This window comes from Scyliorhinus canicula, chromosome 11, assembly GCF_902713615.1.
Source record: "Scyliorhinus canicula chromosome 11, sScyCan1.1, whole genome shotgun sequence".
Classification (NCBI taxonomy): Eukaryota; Metazoa; Chordata; class Chondrichthyes; order Carcharhiniformes; family Scyliorhinidae; genus Scyliorhinus; species Scyliorhinus canicula.
The window spans coordinates 32,409,694-32,435,786 of record NC_052156.1 but is presented as its reverse complement, the minus strand read 5'-3'; the positions used below and the strand labels follow the sequence as shown (position 1 = coordinate 32,435,786).

At 47.3% G+C, this 26,093-nt stretch overlaps 1 protein-coding gene across 5 annotated transcripts in view; it reads right to left on the bottom strand.

Moving 5' to 3' along the window:
• fbln2 (fibulin 2) overlaps nt 1–26,093 on the bottom strand; it is a 248,158-nt gene that overhangs the window by 207,666 nt on the left and 14,399 nt on the right. For all 5 annotated transcript variants that reach the window (XM_038812722.1, XM_038812724.1, XM_038812721.1 and 2 more), the window contains one exon: nt 21,846–21,965. In XM_038812722.1, the coding sequence (XP_038668650.1) occupies nt 21,846–21,965 (120 nt within the window). The remainder of the gene's footprint in view (nt 1–21,845; nt 21,966–26,093) is intronic.

The following is a 26,093-nucleotide window of genomic DNA, read 5'->3' as shown; positions in this document are numbered from 1 at the left end:
CTGTTCGGGGAGGCTGGTAGGGGAATTGAACCGTGCTGCTGGCCTGCTTTGGTCTGCTTTCAAAGCCATCAATTTAGCCCTGTGCTAAATGTATCCCTTAATCAACAATAGGACAATATGAACTGATTTATCTATTAGTTCATTGCCCAGCATGTTATCAGGGTGGGTGGGGGGGGGGGGGGGGGGGGGGGGGGGGGGGGGGGGGGGGGGGGGGGGAGAGAACGAATGGCTTACCCCTCTCTGGAATCCAAATCGGTGTGGAGATGACTTTCTGGCTGATAACCCACCTCCTCGGTATTATGGGGTTGGGCTGGGGGAGGGCAGTAAGGTTGCGGGATTGGCACACGCCCTATTTTATGTGCACCCTTCTCTCGCTGAAAATAACACTTGGAGTGGACACAGAAAATCCAGGCCAATGTGGGAGCTCCCTGTTGCAGAACAGGCTGCCACATTATATATGAAACAATTGACCAAAGCTCAAATGAAGTAATTAGTTGAATGACAAGTTCTTTGCTACATTTACAGGATTCAAAAACACTCTGAAAAAGTAATTTTTTTTTTCACTTTTCCCCCCCTGAAATGGACTTGCTAACCAATGGAAATGCTTTTTATCAAAACTCCTTTATCACATCTTTCCTTAGTCCTTTGTCACATCTTGTTCAAATAGAAAATGCTTCCAGTTCTCTCCACATATCTAAAGCTTCACATCCTTTGTATCATCTCAGTGAATCTCAGCTACGATCTCCTCACGACATTGACTTCCTTTCTAAACCAACAGATCCAAAATTGAATGGAGTATTCGAGTTGAGTTTCTAACAATGGCTTTGGTTCAACATTATTTATTACTTTGTACTCAATGTCCCTATTTATAAAATCTAGGAGTCTGTAGGCTTTTTATAGCATTATCAACTTAACCTCTCACTTTTAAAAAGTTGTTATCAGAACCCCCAAGTTTCTTTATTCCTCCATTCCTTTCTAAACGTATTACCATTAAGTGTCACCTCTTTATTCTTCATCCAAAACTGCATCATGTTGTATTTCAACACATTTATATCTGTTACAAACCCACCAACTCCCACAGCTACCTTGACTACAGCTCTTCACACTCCACATCCTGTAAAGACTCCATCCCATTCTTCCAGTTCCTTTGCCCTCGTCGCATCGGTTCTGATGGTGACACTTTCCAAAACGGTGCTGCTGACATTTCTTCATTCTTCCTTAATCGTGGTTTCCCACCCACTGTGGTTGACAGGGTTCACAACTGTGTCCAACCCATCTCCCACACTCTGCTCTCACCCCCTTCCCCTCCCTCCCAGAACGAGGTAACCCTTGTCCTCACATTTCACCCCGCCAGTCGCCGCACTCAAAGGGGCCTCACGGTAGCATGGTGGTTAGCATCAATGCTTCACAGCTCCAGGGTCCCAGGTTCGATTCCCGGCTGGGTCACTGTCTGTGTGGAGTCTGCACGTCCTCCCTGTGTGTGCGTGGGTTTCCTCCGGGTGCTCCGGTTTCCTCCCACAGTCCAAAGATGTGTGGGTTAGGTGGATTGGCCATTCTAAATTGCCCGTAGTGTAAGGTTAATGGGGGGTTGTTGGGATACGGGTTACGTGGGTTTAAGTAGGGTGATCATTGCTCGGCACAACATCGAGGGCCGAAGGGCCTGTTCTGTGCTGTACTGTTCTATGTTCTAATCATCCTCCACAAAATTTACAAATCCTGTGTAGCTTGTTCATTTGTACGGTAAACATTTTCACACGCCCACAAACATACTGTATCATAAAGGGAACAACTTAACAGTGGTCTGCTCAGTACTTTCCGGGTTGCTGTGTGGCATCGCGTGCAAGTGGTTTACAGGTAACACAGCCAATGTCCTTTTTCAAATTGATCCTGGCAGAATTAGGTCAGGCTGGGTTCAATTTTGCTGTGTTCTTTCACTATCTCACTGCCATCCTGCACCCCATATTATGCTTTATGCCCATAAATGACCGCCTATGCTCTTCTGCTATTGCAACTGTATGCCTTTGCACAAGACTTGCAATTTTTGACATGTCTCACTTATGTCGTGACCAGCTTACACCTGATATGCAAAGATTTCTTCAGAACACAGGGCTTCAGTGTCTGGTCTGTGCACAAGCACCATCAAGCCATGAGCACATAATACATCACCCATTTCAAAGGAAATCAGAAACATCCCATGTGTGCAGGCATAAAATCCAGCCACACACGTGGTACTCCAACATGCTGTTGCACAGATACCATTTACTAAACTCCATGCCTGAGTTAGGTTTCATCATACAGAGTGGCCGATCATGATAACATTTTATGCAGTGGAAAGAAATATTTCTTTTGCATATGAAATGTTTGATTGGAACCAGGCTTGGAGCTTAAGGGAGTAGTATTGATGTGGGACTGTGTTGTATTACAACCAGTATCAAATATGACTTGGAAAAAACAGGATCCTTCTGTGTTGAACAGCCTAATATGATTTCAGCTGTGCAATAGCATCTGTAATTATTTTGGTATTCCTTTGAGATTAGCAATACCAGCTGCAAAGACTGGAAGTAATCTTCCAGCTCTTTCTATTGCCAGGGTATTACTTAGAGGCTTGCAACTTACAATGGATTTACCTGATGAAAAATTGACTTGCTCTTTGGTTCAATTAATGAAGGCGCATAGCTCACCGAGATGGGGCCTCGCAAACTGACCTGGCTTAACCTTGAACACTAGTTAAGGTTGTCCATCAACTGATCGTATATCACGTTGGAACCTCGTCCCCAGTAAAAGAGGAGTTTCTTGTTTCCCTTAGTTTAATGAATCAGTTGATTGCAGAGAACTGTACTCCTATGAAGCTTTTGTCTGGCATCAAAGTGCCACAGGATCAATTCCATTAATCTGATTGGCATGTTTATTGCTCATAGAGAAAACATTGTGCTAGTGATACATATAGTTCACCTAGCCAGGACACAAAGTTTGCACAAGAACAACTTGAGGAAAAAAACAGTGGAATTGATTCTAATAACATTGGTAAACATGCAAGAAACGTATCAGGTCACCAGTTTATAAAAATGGTTAAAACCCTTAACACTAAACCATTGTCATTGGATGAAGGAGCACAAAATGGTAAATTCACATTTTTCATGGTTTTCCATCAAGTCAGGCCTCACCTTGTGCTGGTCCCACTAGGCCAACATAATGGGACTTTTTCTTTAGATTACTTGTGGAAAAAAAACTGAATGTCAACTTTTTTGTAGCTCATTAATATTAGTTGAGAATACAATTTTGAAGGAATGTTGGATCCTCTCCACCTAACCTTAGCCAGATGGTGTTTTCCTTAACCCTTCAAGTAAAGTCTTTACAGTATAGATACCAAAAACATGCATTCTACAAAATGTAGCCGAACAAAGTTATTTCTGAAAAAGAGACATGTTGCTGAAGCTTTTTGTCTTACATTCATGAGGGAAAACGTGCGAACACTAAATTTTAAATGATCAGAACAATTTATATTACAGAAGAACCATAGTCCAAGGCAAGATAATCAATCGAGTTTGTAATATTTCATTTATGCTTGCAAGAAGAGACATACAATCAAACGCGGGGATCTGTTCTCTGCAAACAAAAGAAATATGTTCAAGCCTTGCGCCATTTTTTGAATTGCCCAGGAGCTTGGGGAGCCTTTAGTTCCCCACTGCTTTTTCTATTGCTATGCCTGGCCAATGAGAGTCAACTTGCCAACCAATCAGCACCTTTTTCCTCTGTAGTATAAATGATGTGATCATTGAAATTTGGCATTCTTGTATTTGTCCTGTTGAATGCAAGTCAAAAAGTTTCGGCAGCATGTGTTTCTTTTTAGCAATATACAAGTTATTCCTCAATATGGACAAGGGGAAGCATCACCTCACCAACCTTCAGTTCAATGCATGACCTGTAAAACACTGAAACTGTCACTTCACCTTCAGATTTGAGAAAAACTGAAATTAAAGTTGATAATGATATCTGGCAGGGAAATGGTCTGAAGACCATCAATGCTTAATGAATTTGTTATCTCTGTGTTTTTTCCTTTTATGCATTACATATAATTGTTCTTTTTCGCAACAGGAAAAGATGTCAACAATCCTCGAAGAATTCTGGTACAATGGATTTTGGTGAAAGATGAGGTGCAAACTTACTTTGAATGAAACTTTGCTGATCAACCACTTCCTCAGCAACAATCCACAGAGTCAAGAACAGGCCATTCATGTAGTGGTTGCATATTTTATACATTACCCTTTGGCTTATTGGAAAGCCTTTTTAAATTACTTCAAAAGAAAACAGAAGCGATATGTGATGCCCGGAGGTGAAAAGTGGAGACAACAAAATAATTGATATTATAATAACAAAAGGGCCAACAAATTCAGCTTCATTCTCTGGGGACATGGGTTTGAATCCCACCATGGCAGATGGTCAAATTTGAATTCAATAAAAATCTGGAATTAAAAGTGTAATGATGGCCAATTTTCGTAAAAAATATCCGGTTCACTAATGTCCTTTAGGGAAGGACATCTGCCATCCTTACCTGGTCTGACCTACATGTAACTCCAGAACCACAACAATGTGGTTGACGCTTAAATGCCCTCAGGATGGACAATATATGCTGGCCCAGCCTGAGACGTCCACATCTTGCTAACGAATAAAAAAAAAACTTGGTCCCAGATATGGTTGCTGTAGTTAGACCGTAAGGCATAAGAGCAGAATTAGGCCACTCGGCCCATCAAGTCTGCTCCACCATTCAATCTTGGCTGACATGTCCCTCATCCCCATTCTCCTGCCTTCTCTCCGTAACCCCCGATCCCTTTATTAATTAAGAACCTATCTATCTCTGTCTTAAAGACACTCAGTGATTTGGCCTCCACAGCCTTCTGCGGCAAAGAGTTCGACAGATTCACCACGCTCTGGCTGAAGAAATTCCTCCTCATCTCTGTTTTAAAGGATCGTCCCTTCAATCTGAAGCTGAACCCTCGGGTTCTAGTTTTTCCTACTGGTGGAAACATCCTCTCCATGTCCACTCTATCTAGCCCTCTCAGTATCCTGTAAATTTCAATAAGATCCCTCCCCCTTTCTAAACTCCATCGAGTACAGACCGAGGATCCTCAACCACTCCTCATATGACAAGCTCTTCATTCCAGGGATCATTTTTGTGAACTTCCTCTGGACCCATTCCAAGGTCAGCACACCCTTCCTTAGCTACGGGGCTCAAAACTGCTCACAATACTCCAAATGGGATCTGCCCAAAGGCCTATAAAGACTCAGAAGAATATCCCTGGTCTTGTATTCTACCCTTGGCCTGCAGCACGACATAAATTGAGCTGATGTAACACAAAAGAAAGCAAGATGCTCACAAACAGAGCAGGAGGAGACCTTGTCTAGCCAACATCTTCAGGGAATACTTCTCTGAACTCAGCTTAAACCGGGATCAGTGTGCCTGTTCTCTCCATGTTACTGTCAGCTTTTGCAGGCAGACCTACAGCATCAAGAGCAAAGTGAGGCCATGGATTTCATCACAGCGGGATCCAAGCTGGGGAAGGTTACATCTCTCCCAGCTCTCAATTTATTCTCCACTGCTGTGAAAGGTTGATGATCGACACTCATTGTTCCAGGCTAGGGGACTATATTGTACTTGCCCTAACTAAACTGAAGTAGGCTGAATGCGCAGCTGGCTTTGCCTGGAGAGCAAGTCTTACGGCTGTCTTTGCCTGGCTCCTGAGCAGTGCACATCAGTAGCTGTAGCTCGGCAGGCAGTAGGCTGTGACTTTCAGTGTGGAAGCCGAAGATAGCATCAGGGTTGGGGCAGGGGCGTTGTCAAGGGGAAAGGGTTAATAAAGGGGGGAGCTGAATCCTATGGGGTGGTCAAACAGGAGGGGTGGAGGGATCTGTTGCGTATTCATGGAATTTCTAGTCTTTCCTCACTAGCAGACTTGCAGTGGAACAGGGGCATTTTAAGAGACATCACGTGACATCATCAGAGATTACGTCATTGGTCGTTTGCGTGGGCAAACGGGCACTGTGGCATAGCAGCCTGTGGTGTTTTAAACTCTTTGTTGTTTCAACTTCTGCTGCCTGCAGACTTAATTTTAAAACCACCACCTAAAAGCTGCGATGAGGTAAGTGAGCAGCATTCGTAGGCACCCGCAAATAAAAATAAATAAAATCGTTGCTACACGATGGGGAAGGCGAATAACGGTTGCAGCCACCAGAGGAACTAAAAAACCATTGCAGAATCCAAAGGAAAGACTTTGTAAAGCAGCTCACCACGTGCTCTGCCCGGAACGATCCGTAATAATACTGAGAGCACCGTGAGTAGGTGGTGTGTTGTAAAACACAAAAGGAAAACAAGCTGAGCTCAGGTTTGCCTTGTTTTGGGAAGAAAAGAAGCAAGATTGTGCTAAATATTCATGGCACATAGTGAAAAATAGCAGGTGATTTTGGAGCCATGGGACCATTTGGCAAGAATAAAGAGCGGTTTAGCTCATACACAGAGAGATTCAACCAATTTGTTCAAGCGAACAGGTTAGCAGCAGATACAAAAGTATAAACTTTCCTGAGCATAATGGGGGGAACATTTATGTTCCTGAGGAATCTGGTACAGCCAGAAAAGCCAGGCACGAACACCAACAATGAAACAGTGAAATGAAAATCGCTTACTGTCACGAGTAGGCTTCAATGAAGTTACTGTGAAAAGCCCCTAGTCGCCACATTCTGGCACCTGTCCGGGGAGGCTGGTACGGGAATCGAACCATGCTGCTGGCCTGCTTGGTCTGCTTTAAAAAGCCAGCGATTTAGCCCAGTGAGCTAAACCAGCGGGCACGATTCACCAAAACCTTTAGTCATCACAGAAAGGATTAGGTTTCATAAGCGCAACCAAGAAGAAGGTAAATCGATTGTGCGGTTCGTAGTCACCCTGAAAAGACTGGCTGAACATCGAGAATTCAGAGATGTGTTAAATGATACTATCAGAGATAGATTAGTCTGCGATTCAAGGAATGGAATTATTTAAAGACGGTTGTTAACCGAAAGCAACCTGATCGTAAAGAAAGTTTTGGAAGTAAGTTGTCATATCAATAGAATTAGCAGCCAATGAAACTGAGTTCAAGCAGAAGAATTCACAAGCTGTCGATCGAAACGTGAACACCGACATAGACTCACACTTGCCATCGGGCACTCAGAACCAGATTGTTGGAGCAAAGACAACACACGCTGAAATTGTGGCAAAAAGGGGCCACATTGACATACTTGCTGGAAATTAAACAAGCAAAAAGCAAGAGCCAAATAAATCAAATGGGAAACTGAATTAAGGAAAAAGCGTCCGCATGGTACAAAAAGGACATGAGAAGAAACCTGATTCACAGTCCGAAGATGAATTGTCATTAAAGGTACTGGCCATTGGTGGCAAAACAAACCGTTACCGGGTCACTGCATTACTGAACAGTCAGCCGTTGACGATGGAGGTGGACACTGGGGCAGCCATCTCATTGGTATCAGAAACTGTTTATCCAGAAAACCTCCAACATATTGCTCTGAAAACCTCAAAGATAGTGTTAATAACCTACACTGGAGAAGTGGTTCTGTTGAGGGGCCGTATTGATGTAACAGTGCAATTAGATGGACAGATGGCAGATTTGTCCTTGAACCTGGTCAAAGGAAATTATCCGGCACTAATGGGAAGAATTTGGCTGGAAAAGCTCGGATTAAATCTCAATGACAGATTCCAAATCAGGTCTACCCAAAATCTTGAAGAAACATGCCATTGTCTTCAACGGTGAGCTGGGAAGCATGAAGAACATCTCAGTAAAGCTGAAGATCAAGGAAGAAAGTCAGGTGAGATGCTTAAAGGCTAGGTCAGTGCCGTATGCAATCAGCCCCGAGGTAGAGGCGGCACAGTGGCACAGTGGGTAGCACTACTGCCTCTCAGTACCAGAGACCAGAGTTCGATTCTGTGACTGCGTGAAGTTTGCATGTTCTCCCCGTGTCTGAGTGGGTTTCTTCTGGGTGCTCGGGTTTCCTCCCACAGTCCAAAGGTGTGCAGGTTAGGTGGGGGTATGGGGATAGGGCAGGAGAGTGGGCCTAAGTAGGGTCCTTTTTCAAAGGGTCAGTGCAGACTCAATCAGACAAATAACCTCCTGTAGTGATTCTATGTTGGGATTCTATGGATAGAAGCAGAATTAGAATGTCTGGTCAAAATGGGAATCCTTGAACCCATTAACGTGAGCGACTAGGCCACTTCAACCATACCCGTGATGAAAAAGGATGGATCTGCAAGCATTTGTGGTGATTTTAAAGACGTTAGCAATCCTGTACTGTGTGCAGAACAGAACCCTCTGCCGTTGATGATGACAATTCCCTGGGTTGGCCAGAGGCCAACATTTCAGTAAAATTCACCTCAGTCAAGCACATCTTCAAAGGAATGTGGATCCAGATTCACAACAGTTCTTGGCGATTGTGAAACTCAAAGGGTTATTTCGATATGAAAGACTTCCACACCAGCATGGTTTCAACGAGCTATGGACCAAATTTTAAGCGGATTAGATGGAGTCCCGTGTTAATTAGACCCTGGGCGGAATTTACCGGCTGTCCACACTGGACAGATATTACAGTCCCACAGACAGCACATGGGTTTCCCGGCGAAGAGGGGTGCAGTCAACAGGAAATCCCATTGACAATGGCGGAAATAGAAAATGCCACTGGCTGGCCGCCTCGCCACCGAAAAACAGGCAATGGGTTGATTGGTAAATCCTGCCCGATATCTTGGTTATTGGAAAGAACGAAGAAGAAATCCCCACGACCCTAGATGCCACACTCCAGAAATTAGAAGATTATGGATTCAGGGTCCAAAAAGACATATGTGAACTTTTCCAATCTTTAATCGAATATCTGGCCCATGTCATCGAGGCCAAGGGACTGCATAAGTCACCTTCGAAAGTCAAAGCCATTACTGAGGCACCCACACTTCAGAATGTGAACCAACTTCAACCTTTCTTCGCCTTATTAAATTACTACGGAATGTTTGCCCTTAATCTGAGTACAATTCTAAAACCCTTACACAATTTACTGCACCAAAATAAAAAGTGGACATGGGTGGATCAATGTGAGAGAGCATTCGTGCAAACCAAAGAGGCGCTACTCAAGTCAGAAGTCCTGATACATTTTGATCCAAATTTACCCCTGTAACTGGCATGTGACACATCGCCTTATATGATTGGAATGATAGGCTCCCACATAATATCCACAGGTGAAGAGAGGCCGATAGCCTTCGCAACAAGGAGCTTGAAAAAAGCTGAAAGCAATTACGCACCAATAGCTAAAAAAGCCCAAGGAACCATTTTAGGCATAAACCAGTTCTACCAATTCGTCTATGGGAGGGAATTCACTTTATTGACAGACCATCATCCACTAACAATGATTCTTGGACCTCATACCAGAATTTCATCAATGGCAGCGAGCAGGATGCAGAAGTGGGCATTGCTCTTGCCAGCACGCACATACATGATTAAGTATCGTCAGCCAAGCCTTCATGAAACGCAAATGGACTACCCTTACCAAGTAGTTTGTTGATAAGCAGTTCATGTGGAAACATGCTCTACTGCAAGCTAGTAAACAACACTCCTGTAACTGCTTGACAAGTTAAGGAGCATACAGAAATGATCCAGTACTAGAATCATAGAATTTACAGAGCAGAAGGAGGCCATTTGTCCCATTAAGCACCGGCCCTTGGAAAGAGCGCGCTGCTTAAGCCCACACCTCCAGCCTATCCCCGTAACCCAGTAACCCCACCTAATCTTTTTGGACACGAAGGGCAATTTAGCATGGCCAATCCACCTAACCTGCACATCTTTGGACTGTGGGAGGAAACCAGGGCACCCGGAGGAAACCCGCGCAGACATGGGGAGGACATGCAGACCCCGCACAGACAGTGACCAAGCCGGAAATCAAACCCGGGACCTGGAGATGTTAATCAACAGTGCTAACCACTGTGCTACCTTGCCACCCTTATGTCAGAGGTCATGAACATGGTGCTTCAAGGAAAGACTTCAGGAGAAAATCCTGAGTTTAAGCAATATTCCACTCAAAATCTTGAAATATCTGTACAGGCAGGTTGTCTGTGGGGAATGAGAGTCATCATTCCACCACTACTAAGAAAACATTTATTAAATCAATTACACAAAAGCCACTGTGGTATTGTACTTTCTTGTGGCGTGTCCCTTTAAGAAATGTTTTTGTCTTATCACATGGCTTCAGTGATGTAATTGTGTGGCTGGAGCTGGGCTGTGGCTCTGGGCTTTTACTTTCGTTTTTGAGTTGAGAGCTGGCTGTGGCTCTGAGTTTTACTTTTGCTTTGAGTTTGAACTGGTTTTGTTCTGCACAGTTTGAAAGAAGGTTTTTTTCTCTCTGTGCATTTTAAAAGCTGTTTCCAGACTGCTTGATAACTTGAAAAAAAAAAAATTGTTTTCTGGGAGGATTTCAAGCTTGCTATTTGTGGAAAGGAAACAAGAGCATCTAAACCAGGTCTTGAGTCCCACCACCTGCCGCCTGGCAAACGCCCTTACCTGCATATACCTAAAAATGTTCCCAAGGGGAGCCCGAAATTCTCCTCTAACTCACCTAGGCTCGCAAACTTCCCATCTACAAACAGGTCCCTCAACCTCCTAATACCTGCCCTGAGCCAACTCAGGAACCCGCCATCGATTCTCCCTGGAACAAACCGGTGGTTCCCCCGTATCGGGGAACCCATCGAGACCTCCATTGGCCCCAAATTTTGACGGTAGACGCCACCACCGGGCTCGTGGTATACCTCGTTGGAGGGAGCGGCAACGGCGCCGTTACAAGTGCCTCCAAGCTCGTGTCCACACAGGACGCCATCTCCATCCTCTTCCATGCTGCCCCTTCCCCGTCCATTACCCACTTACGCACCATCGCTGCATTGGCAGCCCAATAGTACCCACAGAGGTTGGGCAGCACCAGCCCCCCCACCCATCCCTGCCCCGTTCCAAAAACACCCTTCTCACCCTCGGGGTCCTGTGCGCCCATACAAATCCCGTAATATTCCTGTTGACCCTCCTAAAAAAGGCCTTCAGGATAAGGATAGGGAGGCACTGGAACAGGAACAGAAACCCCGGGAGCACCGTCATCTTGACTGACTGCACCCTGCCCGCCAGCGACAGCGGCAACATGTCCCATCTTTTAAACTCCTCCTCCATTTTCTCCACCAGCCTTGTAAGGTTAAGTTTGTGTAGGGCCCCCCAGCTCCTGGCCACCTGGACTCCCAGGTACCTAAAGCTCCTCTCCGCCATTTTTAGTGGGAGCCTACCAATCCCCTCGTCCTGGTTACCCAGGTGCATGACGAACAGCTCGCTCTTACCCAGGTTGAGCTTATACCCTGAGAAGTCCCCAAAGTCCCTGAGAATCTTCATCACCTCTGGCATTCCGCCCACTGGGTCCGCCACATATAGCAATAAGTCATCCGCATAAAGCGACAGTCGGTGCTCCTCCCCACCCCGCACCAGTCCCCTCCAGTTCCTCGACTCCCTCAACGCCATGGCCAGGGGTTCGACTGCCAACGCAAAGAGCAAGGGGGACAAGGGACACCCCTGTCTCGTCCCTCGGTATAACCGAAAGTACTCCGATCTCCTCCTATTCGTGGCCACGCTCGCCATCGGGGCCTCATATAACAACCTCACCCATCTGACAAACCCCTCCCCAAATCTAAACCTTTCCAGCACCTCCCACAAGTACCCCCACTCAACCCTATCAAAGGCCTTCTCCGCGTCTAGCACCACCACTATCTCCGCTTCCCCCGCTACCGCCGGCATCATAATGACATGCAAGAGCCTCCGTATGTTGGTGTTCAGCTGCCTTCCCTTCACGAACCCCGTCTGGTCCTCGTGGATGACCCACGGCACACAGTCCTCTATCCTTGTGGCCAAGATCTTCGCCAACAGCTTGGCGTCTACATTTAACAGCGAGATCGGCCTGTATGATCCACACTGCAGGGGGTCCTTGTCCCGCTTAAGGATCAAGGAAATCAGCGCCCGGGACATAGTCGGGGGAAAGCCCCCCGCCCCCCCCCCGCCCCCCCCGCCCCCCCCCCCCCCCCCCCCCCCCCCCCCACCTTGCCTCGTTAAAGGTCCTAACCAACAGGGGACCCAGCAGGTCTGCATACAGTTTATAGAATTCGACCGGGAACCTATCCAGCCCCGGCGCCTTCCCCGACTGCATGCTCCCTATCTCTTTGACCAGCTCCTCCAATCGGCGCCCCCAGTCTCTCCACCTGCCCCTCCTCCACCTTCAGGAATCTCAGCCGGTCCAAGAAGCGCCCCATTCCCCCCCCCCCCCTCCGCTGGGTCTTCAGACTGATATAATTCCCCGTAAAAGTCCCTGAAGACCCCATTGATGTCTGCTCCCCTTCGCACCACATTCCCTCCCCTATCCTTAACTCCACCAATCTCCCTGGCCGCATCCCGCTTACGGAGCTGATGTGCCAGCATCCTACTCGCCTTCTCCCCATATTCATAAACCGCTCCCTGTGCCTTCCTCCACTGAGCTTCCGCCTTTCTGGTGGTCAGTAAGTCGAACTTGGCCTGAAGACTACGCCGCTCCCCCAGCAATCCCTCTTCCGGAGCCTCCGGGTATCTCCTATCCACCCTCACCAACTCCCCCACCAGCCTCTCCCTCTCCCTCTCTCCTCTCCCTATGGGCTCGGATGGAGATCAACTCCCCTCTAATCACCGCCTTCAATGTCTCCCAGACCGTCCCCACTCGAACCTCCCCATTATCATTGGCCTCCAGGTACCTCTTGATACATCCTCGAACCTGCCCGCCCACCTCCTCATCCGCCAGCAGCCCCACCTCCAAGCGCCAGAGCGGGCGCTGGTCTCTCTCCTCCCCCAACTCGAGGTCCACCCAGTGCGGGGCATGATCCGAAACGACTATCGCCGAATATTCGGCATCCTCCACCCTCGAAACCAGCCCCCTGCTCATAATAAAAAAATCAATCCGGGAATAGGCCTTATGTACATGGGAGAAGAATGAAAACTCCCTGGCCCTCGGCCTCGCAAACCTCCAAGGATCCACAAACCATAAACCCCCTCAACACCTTAGCTGCCACTGGCCTCCTACCCGTCATGGACCTGGATCGATCCAATAGGGGATGCAGCACTGTATTGAAGTCCCCCCCCCATTATCAGGCCCCCCCATCTCCAGATCTGGAATGCAGCCCAACATGCGCCGCATAAAACCCACATCGTTCCAGTTCGGGGCGTATACGTTCACCAGCACCACCCGCTCCCCCTGCAGCTTGCCGTTCACCATCACATACCTCCTGCCGCTGTCCGCCACCACATTTGACGCCTCAAACAACACCCTGTTTCCCACCAGGATCGCCACCCCCCGATTTTTTGCATCCAGCCCCGAATGAAACACTTTCATGAAATGAAACACCAGTCTAACCGGTCCGCCACACTCAGGTGCGTCTCCTGGAGCATAGCCACGTCCGCCTTCAGCCCCTTCAAGTGTGTAAACACACGGGCCCGTTTGACCGGCCCATTCAGTCCCCTCACATTCCAAGTTATCAGCCGGATCAGGGGGTTCCCTGCCCCCCTCCCCCGCCGACTAGCCATAACCCTTCCCCTGCCCGCCACTGGCCAGCGCCCCCCGCTCGGCCCGTTCCCCACGGCGGCAAACACCCATCCAGACCCCCCCTGCATACTCCAGCTCCTTCCTGGCCATTCCAGCAGCAACCCGGTAACCCCCCCCCCCCCCCCCCCCCCCCCAAGCTAGGACCCCTCCTAAATACTCCCTCCATAATACTCCCGTAAGTCAGCTGACTCCTGCTGACCCCGAAAAACTCCCGCCACTTCTCCGACCCCTCCCAGCGTGGGGCTACCCCTCCTCCCCAGTGCCCACCAGCAGGCTCTCCTCCTCCCCCATCCACCCTCAGCGCGGGAAAAAGCCCGCGCTTTCCATCTGCCCGACCCCGCCTCCTCTAAGGCAGCTCCCATTGTTGGCCCAAGCCCCTCGCGGGGCCCCAGCCCCATTCCCACCATCAGCTCCCCACACTACAAATCTACCCCCCACCTCGAGCCCATCCACCGAACCCATGCAAAAAGACAGTGCCCTCCCGCCCTGAATACCACACACAACCAGCATTTAACAGAAAGCCCCCCCTCAGAAAATAGCACAGTTACATACAGACCCCCGACCCAACCCTCAGTTTGAGTCCAACTTCTCGGCCTGCACAAAGGCCCACGCCTCCTCTAGGGACTCAAAGTAAAAGTGTCGGTCCTTGTAGGTGACCCACAAACGCGCCGACTGCAACATGCCAAACTTTACTCCTTTGCTGTGTAGCACCGCCTTCGTCCGGTTGTACCCGGCCCTCCGCTTAGCCACCTCCGCACTCCAGTCCTGGTAGAGCCGCACCACTGCATTCTCCCACCTGCTACTCCGCTCCTTCTTGGCCCACCTGAGCACACACTCCCGGTCAACGAACCGGTGAAACCGCACCAGCACCGCCCGTGGCGGCTCATTCGGCTTGGGCCTCCTTGCCAGTATTCTGTGGGCCCCTCCAGCTCCAGGGGCCCCTGGAAGGACCCAGCTCCCATCAGCGAATTCAGCAGGACGACCACGTAGGCTCCCAAGTCCGACCCCTCCAGCCCCTCCGGGAGGCCCAGGATCCGCAAATTTTTCCGCCTCGACCGGTTCTCCATCTCCTCGAACCGCTCCTGCCACTTTTTGTGGAGCGCCTCATGCATATCCACCTTTACCACGAGGGCTGAGGCCTCCTCCTCTCTTTCAGAGGCCTGCTGTCGGATCTCCCGGATTGCCACCCCCTGGGCTGTCTGAGTCTCCAGCAGCTTGTCGATGGAAGCCTTCAACGGCTCTAGCAGCTCCACTTTGAGCTCCCGAAAGCAGCGCTGGAGAGTCTCCTGCTGCTCCTGCGCCCACTGCCTCCCTTCCTCTAGGTCTCCGCCTGCCGCCATCTTGTGCTTCTTCCCTCGCTTTTTCATAGGCGCTGCCACCGCTCTCTTGCTTGCCCCTCTCCTGGTCCAGGCCATACACCGATGGGGAACTGCTGCTGACTCCTTCCCACGTCGGGAATCGTCAGAAAAGTGCCGCTGGGGGCCCTAAAAAGAGCCCAAAGGTCCGTTCCTGGCGGGAGCTGCTGAACGTGCGGCTTAGCTCCGCATAGCCGCAACCGGAAGTCCCATTTTGTACACTATTAAAAGGAGAATGGAATTCAACACAGCTGATCCGCTCCTTATCACCCTGCCACAAATAAGCTGGTGGAACGTTTTGTACAGATGGTGAAACATTCATTGAAGGTAACTAGAGAACAAGGTTCATTGTCTGACCGCTTGAGCCATTTCCTGCTCATGTACAGGAATACGGCGTATTCAACAGCCCAAGTTTCTCTGGCGTTGCTAATGGTTAGACGTCAACTACACACAGCCTTTGATTTGCTAAAACCACCCAAGACAAAATAAATTGTTGAGAAAAGACAGCAGGATCATGTCATACAGCGGGAGAAAAAGGTGAAACGTTTTTCACCAAGACGAGGAGGTTCTGGAAAGGAACTATACCACAAGTGAAATGTGGATGCCTGCCATCATTTTAGCACAGACAGGACTGGTGTCCGACACCATACAAACCCGAGATGATAGAATATGGAAGAGACATGCAGATCAACTTTTGGCAACAAGAACCAATCTGCCAGACAGAACTGACATTGGGCGTAAACCGAATTAGCATATTTAAATCAGCATTTAAATATGCTGCAACCATTTCAAGCCAGATTCACCCACTCCCGGTATTCTGTACCCATTGGCACAGCGTGAGAGCCATTCAAATCAACACGCATCTTCTCTACCGAACATCAGACATGATGACCATGCTGGAGGCTCTGAGAACATTTGAGCCCCCGGGTGGTCAGGGGCATGGCAGAGCCGAGCAATGGCACTGTCTCCTGGCACCCTGGTAGTGCTAACCTGGCAGTGCCAACCTGGCAGTAAGGGGCATGCCCTGAAATGGGGGATGTTGGGAAGGAGGGCTCTAAGGGGCCGTCTGAAGGGGAGGGCCTTTGGCGACCCTGTAGCAGGATTCCACTGCAATTGGGGGGGGGGTGCTTCGCTGGCAATTGTGAGGAGGGGTCACATCTGTAGGGTTGTCTTAAGATCAGGGTGCCATTTAAAAATGGTCCCCTGATCTTTGAGGAGCCAGGCTTGCACCGGTGTCTTCCATGGCGTAAATCACCCAAACCTCCAAAAATGTCGAGGCGCGGGTGGATTGCGATCTGGATAGCATCGACCCACCCGCTGGGAATCACACCGCATTTCCCGCTGGAGATCACACTTAAAGATTTGGGAGAGAATTTCGACTGTTGTTAGCCTGTCATAAAGTTAGCTAAAGTCCGGGATTCTCCATTGCAGGTCCTCCCCGATACTGCTGTTAGCGAAGACAAAGGATTTGGCGCACAGCCAAGTCTCCCATTCACTGTAGTTGAGCCAGAGAATCACGCTTTCGGGAATGGACAGAAATTTCTAGTTCCACAACTTGCTGATATTTCAAATAGTCTAAGAATACAAATAAAACACCAGCATTGGATGAGATCTAGGGTTTTTCTCTGATAGCATGGAAACATGTCCCACCCGTCCACAGTTTTTTCCTGGGCTATGATATATTTGTATGAACAGTAAGTCACAGTATTGAAATTTATGTGCCTCCTGACAAATCATAAAAATATGTATGTGGAGACTCTGCATTACAGATTCAGGGAATTTTAAGGACTGCACGTATATTTAAAAAAATGCCAGACCCCAGGTCTGAATAAATTACCAAACTTAAAACCAATGATTAACAAAGAGGTCCTCAGTCATCCAGTTCCCACATGAGTGAAATAGAAAGTTGACATGAAAACTAGTTGAAGCAGGGAATGAAGAACAACTTCCCCATGTAACTATCAGGTCAAAAGGCTGTATTTACTACTGCTGTAAGGGATTTCAAGAACGAAGGATTTTTGGCAATCAATTGTAGTTTTCTCTTGGATCTTTTATCAATGCCTTACAACTGGTATGGGAAACTAGATGGAAAAGCAGAGCTGGCAAAAAAACGGTCTCACCCACAAAGAATGACATATGTTCAACTGTGTTAGATTCACCGAGGTCATAACACACACACACAGGGCCTCTTTAATTCAGTTCAAAAGCCTTGAAACATTCCCAGTTCTATAATTCCCAGTTCTGTAATTCCGCACAGCTTCCTTCATCAGCATTTGAATTAAGCAACCATATTCTAGTCTTCTTTATTGTCACAGATAAGAGGAAATGTTTTACTTGGATAAAGAAGAAAGACATTGTTCTCTCTTGTGACTTCAAAGTACTCCACAGCCAATGTGCAACTTGCTGTGTGTAAATTGGCTGCTGTGCTTTCCAACTTTACAGCAGTGAACATACTTCAAAAGTACTTCCTTGGCTATAAAGCACTTTGGGATGTCCTCAAATTGTGAAAGGTGCTCTATAAATCCTTTCATATCACCACACTCTATGTAGTATTGTGTGCCTTCTATAAGCTTTTTCTGCATCTTGAGTTTTTGTGGTCTCCCTCTATAAGAGGAAGGTGATGATTTTGGGTACTCTTAATGGCTTCCAATACCCACAGAATTCGTTCTTACAAAGGATAACAAGCCCATGTTGAAACAGTCATGGTGATATACATATGCTGGTTTATAATTTGATAAGGAATTCCCCTTGTACATCTACGAACATTTCAAGGGCCAAAACACTTCTCTCATCTCTTCAGTAACACCAATAAATAATAAAAGTGAAATCTTAAATTTAATTTCTTAAATAATTATTTCTTAAAGATCTAAAATGGGGATTCTATTCAGGTGCATGGAGAAAGATGGGGTTGGGTTCTCCGATTTTACTGCGAAGTGCCGACGCTGGCATGGGAACTGTGGCGTTTTACGATGCCAAAATTGGCGCCAAACCCTCACTAATCCTGGGACTGGTGAGGGGTTAGCAGTGGAACAAAATAAAATTTCCGGCTCCCGCGCCAAAAATGGCCGGAGAATGGCCGGGTCCATGGTCGTGCATGCGCACAGCGACAACCTGCAGCGGCCGTGCCTTACAATATGGTGCCAACCGTGCACAGACCAGATCACCTGCCAAGACCTGCTCCACACGACACCCCCTGGCTAATCCCACCAGTCCCCCTAGCCCTCGCGGAAGCCCCTCTGGCCAGCAACATGGCTCCTGGCCGACTGTGGCGATGCTGGACACAGTCCGCGGCCACATCACCGGGTTCCCGACCGCTCAGGCCTCACGTCAACCCCACGGTCGGGAACTTAGCCCATAAGGGGCGGAGCATCACCTCTTTAACCTGTGATTATCCCTCGCTCCAGTTGCTCCATCTGGACCTGTAGACTTAATTACCTGCAAAAACGTGCATTCAAAATATTGTCTTGCATCTTTGACTTTGTCTATATATATGTTTCTGGAACCCATCTCTTCATTCACCCGATGAAGGAGCTGCGTTCCGAAAGCTAGTGATTCGAAACAAACCTGTTGGACTTTAACCTGGTGTTGTAAGACTTCTTACAATGATTAGTAAGCCAACCCAACTTGCCCTTTGTTGCGAGACCAAATACTCTTTAAATCCCATATAACTGATGCTACTTCCATTGACAACATGGATTTGGAAACAAATCCAGAAAAACACTCAATTCTTCGACAATGCTGAACATGGAGAATTACCTATTTACACAAACTATTGAAATGCGAACTCAATCCAAGGAAGGTTTGACGATGACCTATCCTGATATACATTTGCCGATGTATAACTGACGATCTTTCAGTTTATAACTAACTATTTTTCTCAGGAACAGCCTGGAATTTAACATACGTGTTGATTCTTTTAAATGGATTTAACATGTGTAACACATGCATTGTTATGTTTGATTTTGTTAACTGGATTAACAAGTACAATACATGCACTGGTACGTTTTATCCTGTTAAATTCCCTGAGTTACCAGCGAATGTGGGTACCTATGAATTTTATTTCACTTCTATTCCTTCAAAGTGATTAAATTACTGAAAGTATTCTGAGTATAGAGTTGAAATAGTTAGCTATTATGCTGCATAGCCAGCAGACCCATATGATCAAAGATTTCCACGGTCAGACTATGCCATTATATAAATGAGCATTGTTTAAATAATACAAATTTTCAACTTTCTGTCATTTCTTAGAGAGTGTATGGGGGCAATTTTACACATTCTCACTGCGGCTGTTTTTAATAGAACTGGAGGCTTGGCAAGATTAAGTTACATAAATCTCAGGAAATGACTGAAAATAGTCTGAAAAGTGAAGTACAATAAAAGCAGTACCTCCATAGGGTACTTTGTTAGCTGAGATTGTACAAGCCTTTCAGTGTTCAGTTGCCTGAATTCCAAACTGACCTTTGAGTTTACGGCAATATGGTATTTAAAATAATAAAAAGACTATTTTTAAAATTAGCATCGTGTCAAAGGTCAAACTTAATTTTTTGATTTGAGCTTCCATCTAACTTTAGCTTTAATTGAACAACAAAGACTGACAATGCAATACTTTCCCCTCTTTCATGATCCTGAAAAGAATGCTGAAGAGAGAAACACTTTGCCGAAGCTTTTTGTCACGCACAGATCATGACAAACACATGAATGTCAAATTTCAACTGACCATAGCAATTTATGCAACAGGAGAAAAGGGTGCTAATTGATTAATTAGCTGATTGTGATTGACTGAGGCGTTGCCATGGAGAAAGTGGCAGGGAATGGTAGGCTCCCCAAGTTCCCAAGTCATTCAAAAAGTCATTCAAGCAAGGCTTGGACATATTCCTTTTGTCTGCAAAGAACGGGTCCCTGCGTATGGAAGTATGCTGCTTCTAGCAAGCGTAAATTATGAATTCAAGAGATTATCTAAAATTGGTTGTTACTGTAGCTATTAGTGCACTCAGGAGTGTTCAATAAGTGCTGTCCAATCATAAAATCACATGTAATAGTGCACGTTTTGTTTTGGGTGTTGTTAGCATGGGCTGGTTGAGTACAATCTGTACTCTACACCTATTATGAACAACTGAAACATAGAAAATAGGAGCAGGAGGCCATTCGGCCCTTTGAGCCTGGTCCGCCATTCATTATGATCATGACTGTCATCCAACTCAGTAGCCTAATTCCATTTGCATAGAAAATAGAAGCTGGAGGAAGCCAACATGAAGGAACATGTTGTTAGATTTAAGCAGCCAGTCACTGGGAACTATGACCTGTGTCCCTGACATCACACCGATGCTGAATTCTTATCAATTATGTGGCAGGAAAATAACTTTTTGGACAGACAGCTCCATCCTGTTAGTGGAAAATGCCATTTGAGTAGCCACTGCATGTTGGAGTATAAAACAGGTTGATTCGCCTATTGGTCAAAGTTGTGAGATATTTCATCCTTCCAAAGCAATATCAGATAGACAGGGCACTTTTCAGATCCGGAAGAGGTGGTCTTTGATCCATTTCAGTGTTTGTGTGATACTCAGTAAACAATGATTGATCTGGATTGCCATTGACCCACCAGATGGCTTTGATACACTGTGGGCGAGATTGCAGTTTGGGGTGGATTCAATGGTAAATCCCACTGCTGACCAACAGTGGGCTGTCTTCCATCACCGTGGGAAAGCCAGGGACTCGCACCCGCTATTTCTGTGCCCAGCCTGCAAGGTGATCAAATAGGTAGGGCCCTATTTACAAATTAGTGATAAGGCCAATCTTATATTGTGTAGAGCTATACAACTCCTAATGTGTATATCGACTGGTGACGGTAGGCCTGTGGTAGATCGTAGTGGCAAACCTATTACACTAAGGAAAGGAGAGAGTTAGACTTCTGCATCTCAAAAGTGAATCTGACCGTGGGCAGGAGTGGATTGAGGTATGTGAGGAAATCTTCACATATAGCTGCAGATTTAATGATCGCAAACATATGCATGGGGTAGGACAGTAAGGCTAATTCCATCATGGAAACTGGAGAAAATGTGAGAGAGTAGTGGACTTAGAGGGGATCCCATGGCTGCAACATCCATTTGGGCACACATGGTGTCATTAAAACTGAACTCAACTGTGCGAATTGCTAAGTTCATAATCAGTTCAATGAATACAGAATCAAAAAATGGCAGCACATCTATATTTCCATGATAGAGAGACGTGGTACAAATGTTGATGGCTGCTTTCATTGCCTTGTTCATAAATAAGGTCACAATGTCAAACGAGCACATAGACAAGGCATTGACTGTTAGATTGTGATTCTGCAATTGGATACCACTTGCTGAACAATTCTGACTGCACTAATAACTACAGTAACAACCAAATTAAGATAATCAATCATAATGTGGCTCATTCATGCCATCTCAAAATAATGTACAATCATATACAGGAACAAAAGGAGTGTGTTCAACCCTTGCATTTTGTTTTGAATTACCAAGGCACTTGGGGGCCTATATTCCACATTGTTTTTTCCATGGCAATGTCTCAGCCAATCAGCACCCTTGTCTCCTGTAGTACAAATCTTAGTGATCATTTGAAATTTAGCATTCTTGCATTTGTCCTGCTGAACGCAAGACAAAGGGCTTCAGCAATATCTCTCTATTTTCAGCAATACTCAAGTTCTGTGCCATCAGGTGAATCCCAAAAATCTTTAACAGGCAGGCTGAATCACAAACATTTGCAATTATTTGGAAACTTGGATTAATTGGGTGATGTTTTCCGTCTCCTCGTTGTCACATTTGGGGACTGAATGCTACTAACCTGTAGGAGGATTTGCGCCCTCACTTGTGCTGGGGTAGGGAGCCACACTGGTGAGCAATGATGGATCACTCGGATGAATAGTCTGTGCAAAGTGGTAACTGATATTATGTCCTGCGTTTCCTGTCAGAGAGAAACATTTTTGTTGGGAGTTTGAAATGAATCTTGTGGGTACATGTACAGCAATATAAGTAACTGAACTGTATGATACAAAGTATAAACACATATAGAATTCAATCTTCAAATTTTAACACGATAACTACAAAAACAATTAGATATAAAGAAACGACTTATGGACCATTATAGCATCTTTTAATTGTTGGCTCACCAAAGCAATATGAATAAAGGCAACAGTGTGTTTCACCATAACTGTTACCCTCAAATCTGACTGACCATAATTCAGACTTCCATATTCATGTCTTTTTTTAAATCTCTTTTGCGATCTTTGACATTCTGGGAGTGTAATTTCAGGAAGGATTTAGATACAGCTCTTGGGGCTAAAGGGATCAAGGGATATGGGGGAAGGCGGGATCAGGGTATTGAACTTGATGATCAGCCATGATCATAATGAATGGCGGAGCAGGCTCGAAGGGTCGAATGGACTTCTTTTGCTGCTATTTTCTATGTTTCTATGTTTCTATGTTTCTGTTGATATTTTTATTATGGATGCCATCTAACGTAAAAAAAGAGTCTCGTTCTGGGGTGTAATTAGTGGGGTTGCTCCCGGCACCTGTAGTGGCGGAAATGACCCTGCTATTGAAAGGCGCTTTGTTACTTTTTCGAGCCTCAGCAGGGAACGTCCTTCTCAAGCGCATGTCCTACACTGAGGAGCTCCGCTACCGATCTCTCAACCTCCCGACATAACCCACAAACCCCTGCCACACTCCAACTCTCCTGTTGGGGGGTTATCGAGCCCTCCCCTTACCCACCTCATACGGACAGGGCAGCCTGGGCCTGATCCCTGGCATGAGCAAAATGCCACCTGGGCACCTTGGCACTGCCAGCATGGCACCCTGGCAGGGCCTCTGCCCACCTGGCAGTACTGCCTGGGCACCCTGGCAGTGCCAGGCTGACACCTGGTTGGCACTGCCAGGATGCCAGGTGGACAGTGCAAGGATGCCTGGGTGGAATCAGCCATGCCATGGCCCCACTCTACCCAGATTCCAACCACCCTAGGGCCTCCGATTGCCTGTGAGACCCTCCAAGTGCCGTTCCATTTGGTCCTCACTTGTGGGGACCAGTGTTTTTTGTAAATATTTTTTTATTCTCCTCCTTTTTCACATTTTCTCCCAATTGTACACCCAACAATGAACAATAATCAGGAACAAATGCCACCTGGGCATATCAATAACAGCGATCCCATCCTCCCACCAAACCCCAGGCATTGGCCCGCATGTTAACATAAACAAATGACAAAAAGGAATCAGGAATCACCCATAATCACCATTAGCACATACAGTCCACCTCCCCCCAACCCTCCCAGCCCCCAACCCCCCCTAATGTTCGATGTGATCCAATTCTCGAAAGTGCATAATGAATAACGCCCATGAATTGTCAAACCCCTCCATCCTCCCCCTCAGTTCAAATTTGACCTTTTCAAACATTAGGAATTCCAGCAGGACCTCCCCCCCCCCCCCCCCCCCCCCCCCCCCCACCATGCCAGGGCACAGGATGGAGAGGTTGATCTCCACCCTAACAGGATCCGCCTTCGGGCGATCAACAAGGCGAAGGCTACAACATCTGCCTCCACGCCCATTTCTAGCCCCGGCTGGTCCAACACCCCAAGTATGGTCTCCCGAGGGCCCAGGTCCAGTTTCACATGAACCACTTTAGAGATTACTGTACACACCTCCTTCCAGTAATCCTCCAGCTTTGGACAGGACCAAAACATATGAACGTGGTTTGCGCCTCCCCCCCCCCCCCCCCCACAACGTTCACACACATCTTCTACCCCCTCAAAGAACTGGCTTATCCTTGCCCTTGTGAGGTGTGCTCTATATACCACCTTCAGCTGTATCAGCCCCAACCTCGCACGTCCGGAGCACGTCACACCAGACCCCCTCTTCCATACCCTCTCCCAACTCTTCCTCCCACTTTGCCTTGATCCTTTCTCGTGGCGCCTTCTCCTCCTGCAAATTAGCCCCTTACACCGCCGATACTACCCCTTCTCCAGTCCCTCTGTCTTCAGCACCTAGTCCAGCAATGTGGCAGCCGGCTCTACTGGTAAGCTCTGTGTCTCCTTCCTGGCAAAGTCTCAAACCTGCATGTATCTAAATATTTCCCCCTGCTCCAACCCATACTTCGCTCCTAGCTCCTTTAATCCTACAAAAAATGAAATGAAAATCGCTTATTGTCACGAGTAGGCTTCAATGAAGTTACTGTGAAAAGCCCCTAGTCGCCACATTCCGGCGCCTGTCCGGGGAGGCTGGTACGGGAATCGAACCGTGCTGCTGGCCTGCTTGGTCTGCTTTAAAAGCCAACGATTTAGCCCAGTGAGCTAAACCAGCAAATCTTTTTGTGTTCAAATTCCTTTCTCCTCCCATCTCCGAAAATGTCCATCCCACTTCCCTGGCTCAACTCTATGGTTCCCCCGAATCGGCATTTCCCTTGACCCTGCCTCCAACCCGAAGTGCAGTCGAAACTGCCTCCAAATTCTCAACAAAGCTATTACTACCGGACTCCCTGAGTCTCTCCCTGGGGCCGTTAGGAGCAGCGCTGTTGATGGGAGTCGAGCGCCTTCAATCCCGACTCCCGACACAAAATCTCCTCCATTCTGACCCATTGGGAGTCAATCCCTCTGACCCAGGTCCATACCTTCTCCACATTCACCGCCCAGTACTAATACATCAGTTTCGGAAGACCCAAACCCCCTGCCTGCCTTCCTCTCTGTAGCAGCACCTTTTTAATTCTGGCCACCTTCCCTCCCCATATGATCTCTCAATTTCAATCAATCCCTTCAATCTCTCTAAAAAATGCTTTTGGCAGGAAATTCGGCAGGCAATGAAAAATAAACAGGAATCGCGGCAGCGCATTAATTTTAACCGCCTGTACACGACCCGCCAATGACAGAGGGAAACCATCCCACCTTGCCAGATCAGCTTTCATTCTCCCCACCAAACTAAAAATGTTGTACCTGCGGAACACCCCCCCCCCCCCCCCCCCAATCTCAGGCAACCTGCACCCCCAGGTATCTAAAGTGAGTCCCTGCCTTACGGAATGGCAGCCCCCCCCCCCACTCCTGCCCCCCACCCCAAGCCACCGCCCCCCCCCCCCCACCCCCCCATCTGAGACACCACAAAATATTCACTCTTGTCTAGATTTAATTTGTACCCTGAGAAAGACCCAAACACCCGAAGCAGCTCCAGTATTCCCCCTATGGACACACTTTGTTCTGACACGTATAACAAGTCATCGGCATATAATAACACCCTATGCTCTCCATCCACCCCCCCCCCCCCCCCCCCCCCAACTATCCCTTTCCATATCCCCGAACTTCTTAATGCAATGGCCAATGGCTCAATCATGAGTGCAAACAGCAGGGGGGACATAGGACATCCCTGCCTAGTCCCACAGTGGAGAAGAAGGTATTCTGAGCTGACGTTATTTGTGCGGAAGCTGGCCCTCAGCTCCTTATATAATACCCAGTCCACAAATCTTGGTCCAATTCCAAACCGCTCTAGAATTGTCATCAAGTACCCTCATTATATCTGGTCAAACGCTTTCTCGGCGTCCAATGCCACAACCACCTCTGTTTCCTTCCCCTCCGCCGGTATCATATCCACGTTCAATACCGTCCTAATGCTTGAAAAGAGCTGCGTCCCTCTCACAAACCCCATCTGATCTTCACCTATCACCTTCGGGAGGCACTCCTCTAGCCTAACTGCCAGTACCTTCGCCAATATAATTGCGTCCACGTTTAAAAGTGATATGGGCCTATTGGACCCACACTCCGTCGGATCCTTATTTTCCTTAAGTAACAAGAAAATCCATGCCTGCCCCAAGGTTTGTGGGAACACTTCCTTACCTTTTGCCTCCTCAAACATCCCCACCATCAGCTGTACCAGCTTATTTTTTTATTTTTTATAATATTCCACCGGAAACACATCCAGCCCTGCCACCTTCTCGACTGCACCCTCCCAATCGCATCTTTTGTGGGGACCAGTGTTAAATGGCACCCGGCTGGGGTCTCCTCTGCGAGGTCTGTAGATCCCGGCGGTCGGTTAGACCTGGCATAGGCATAGTTCAGTGAGC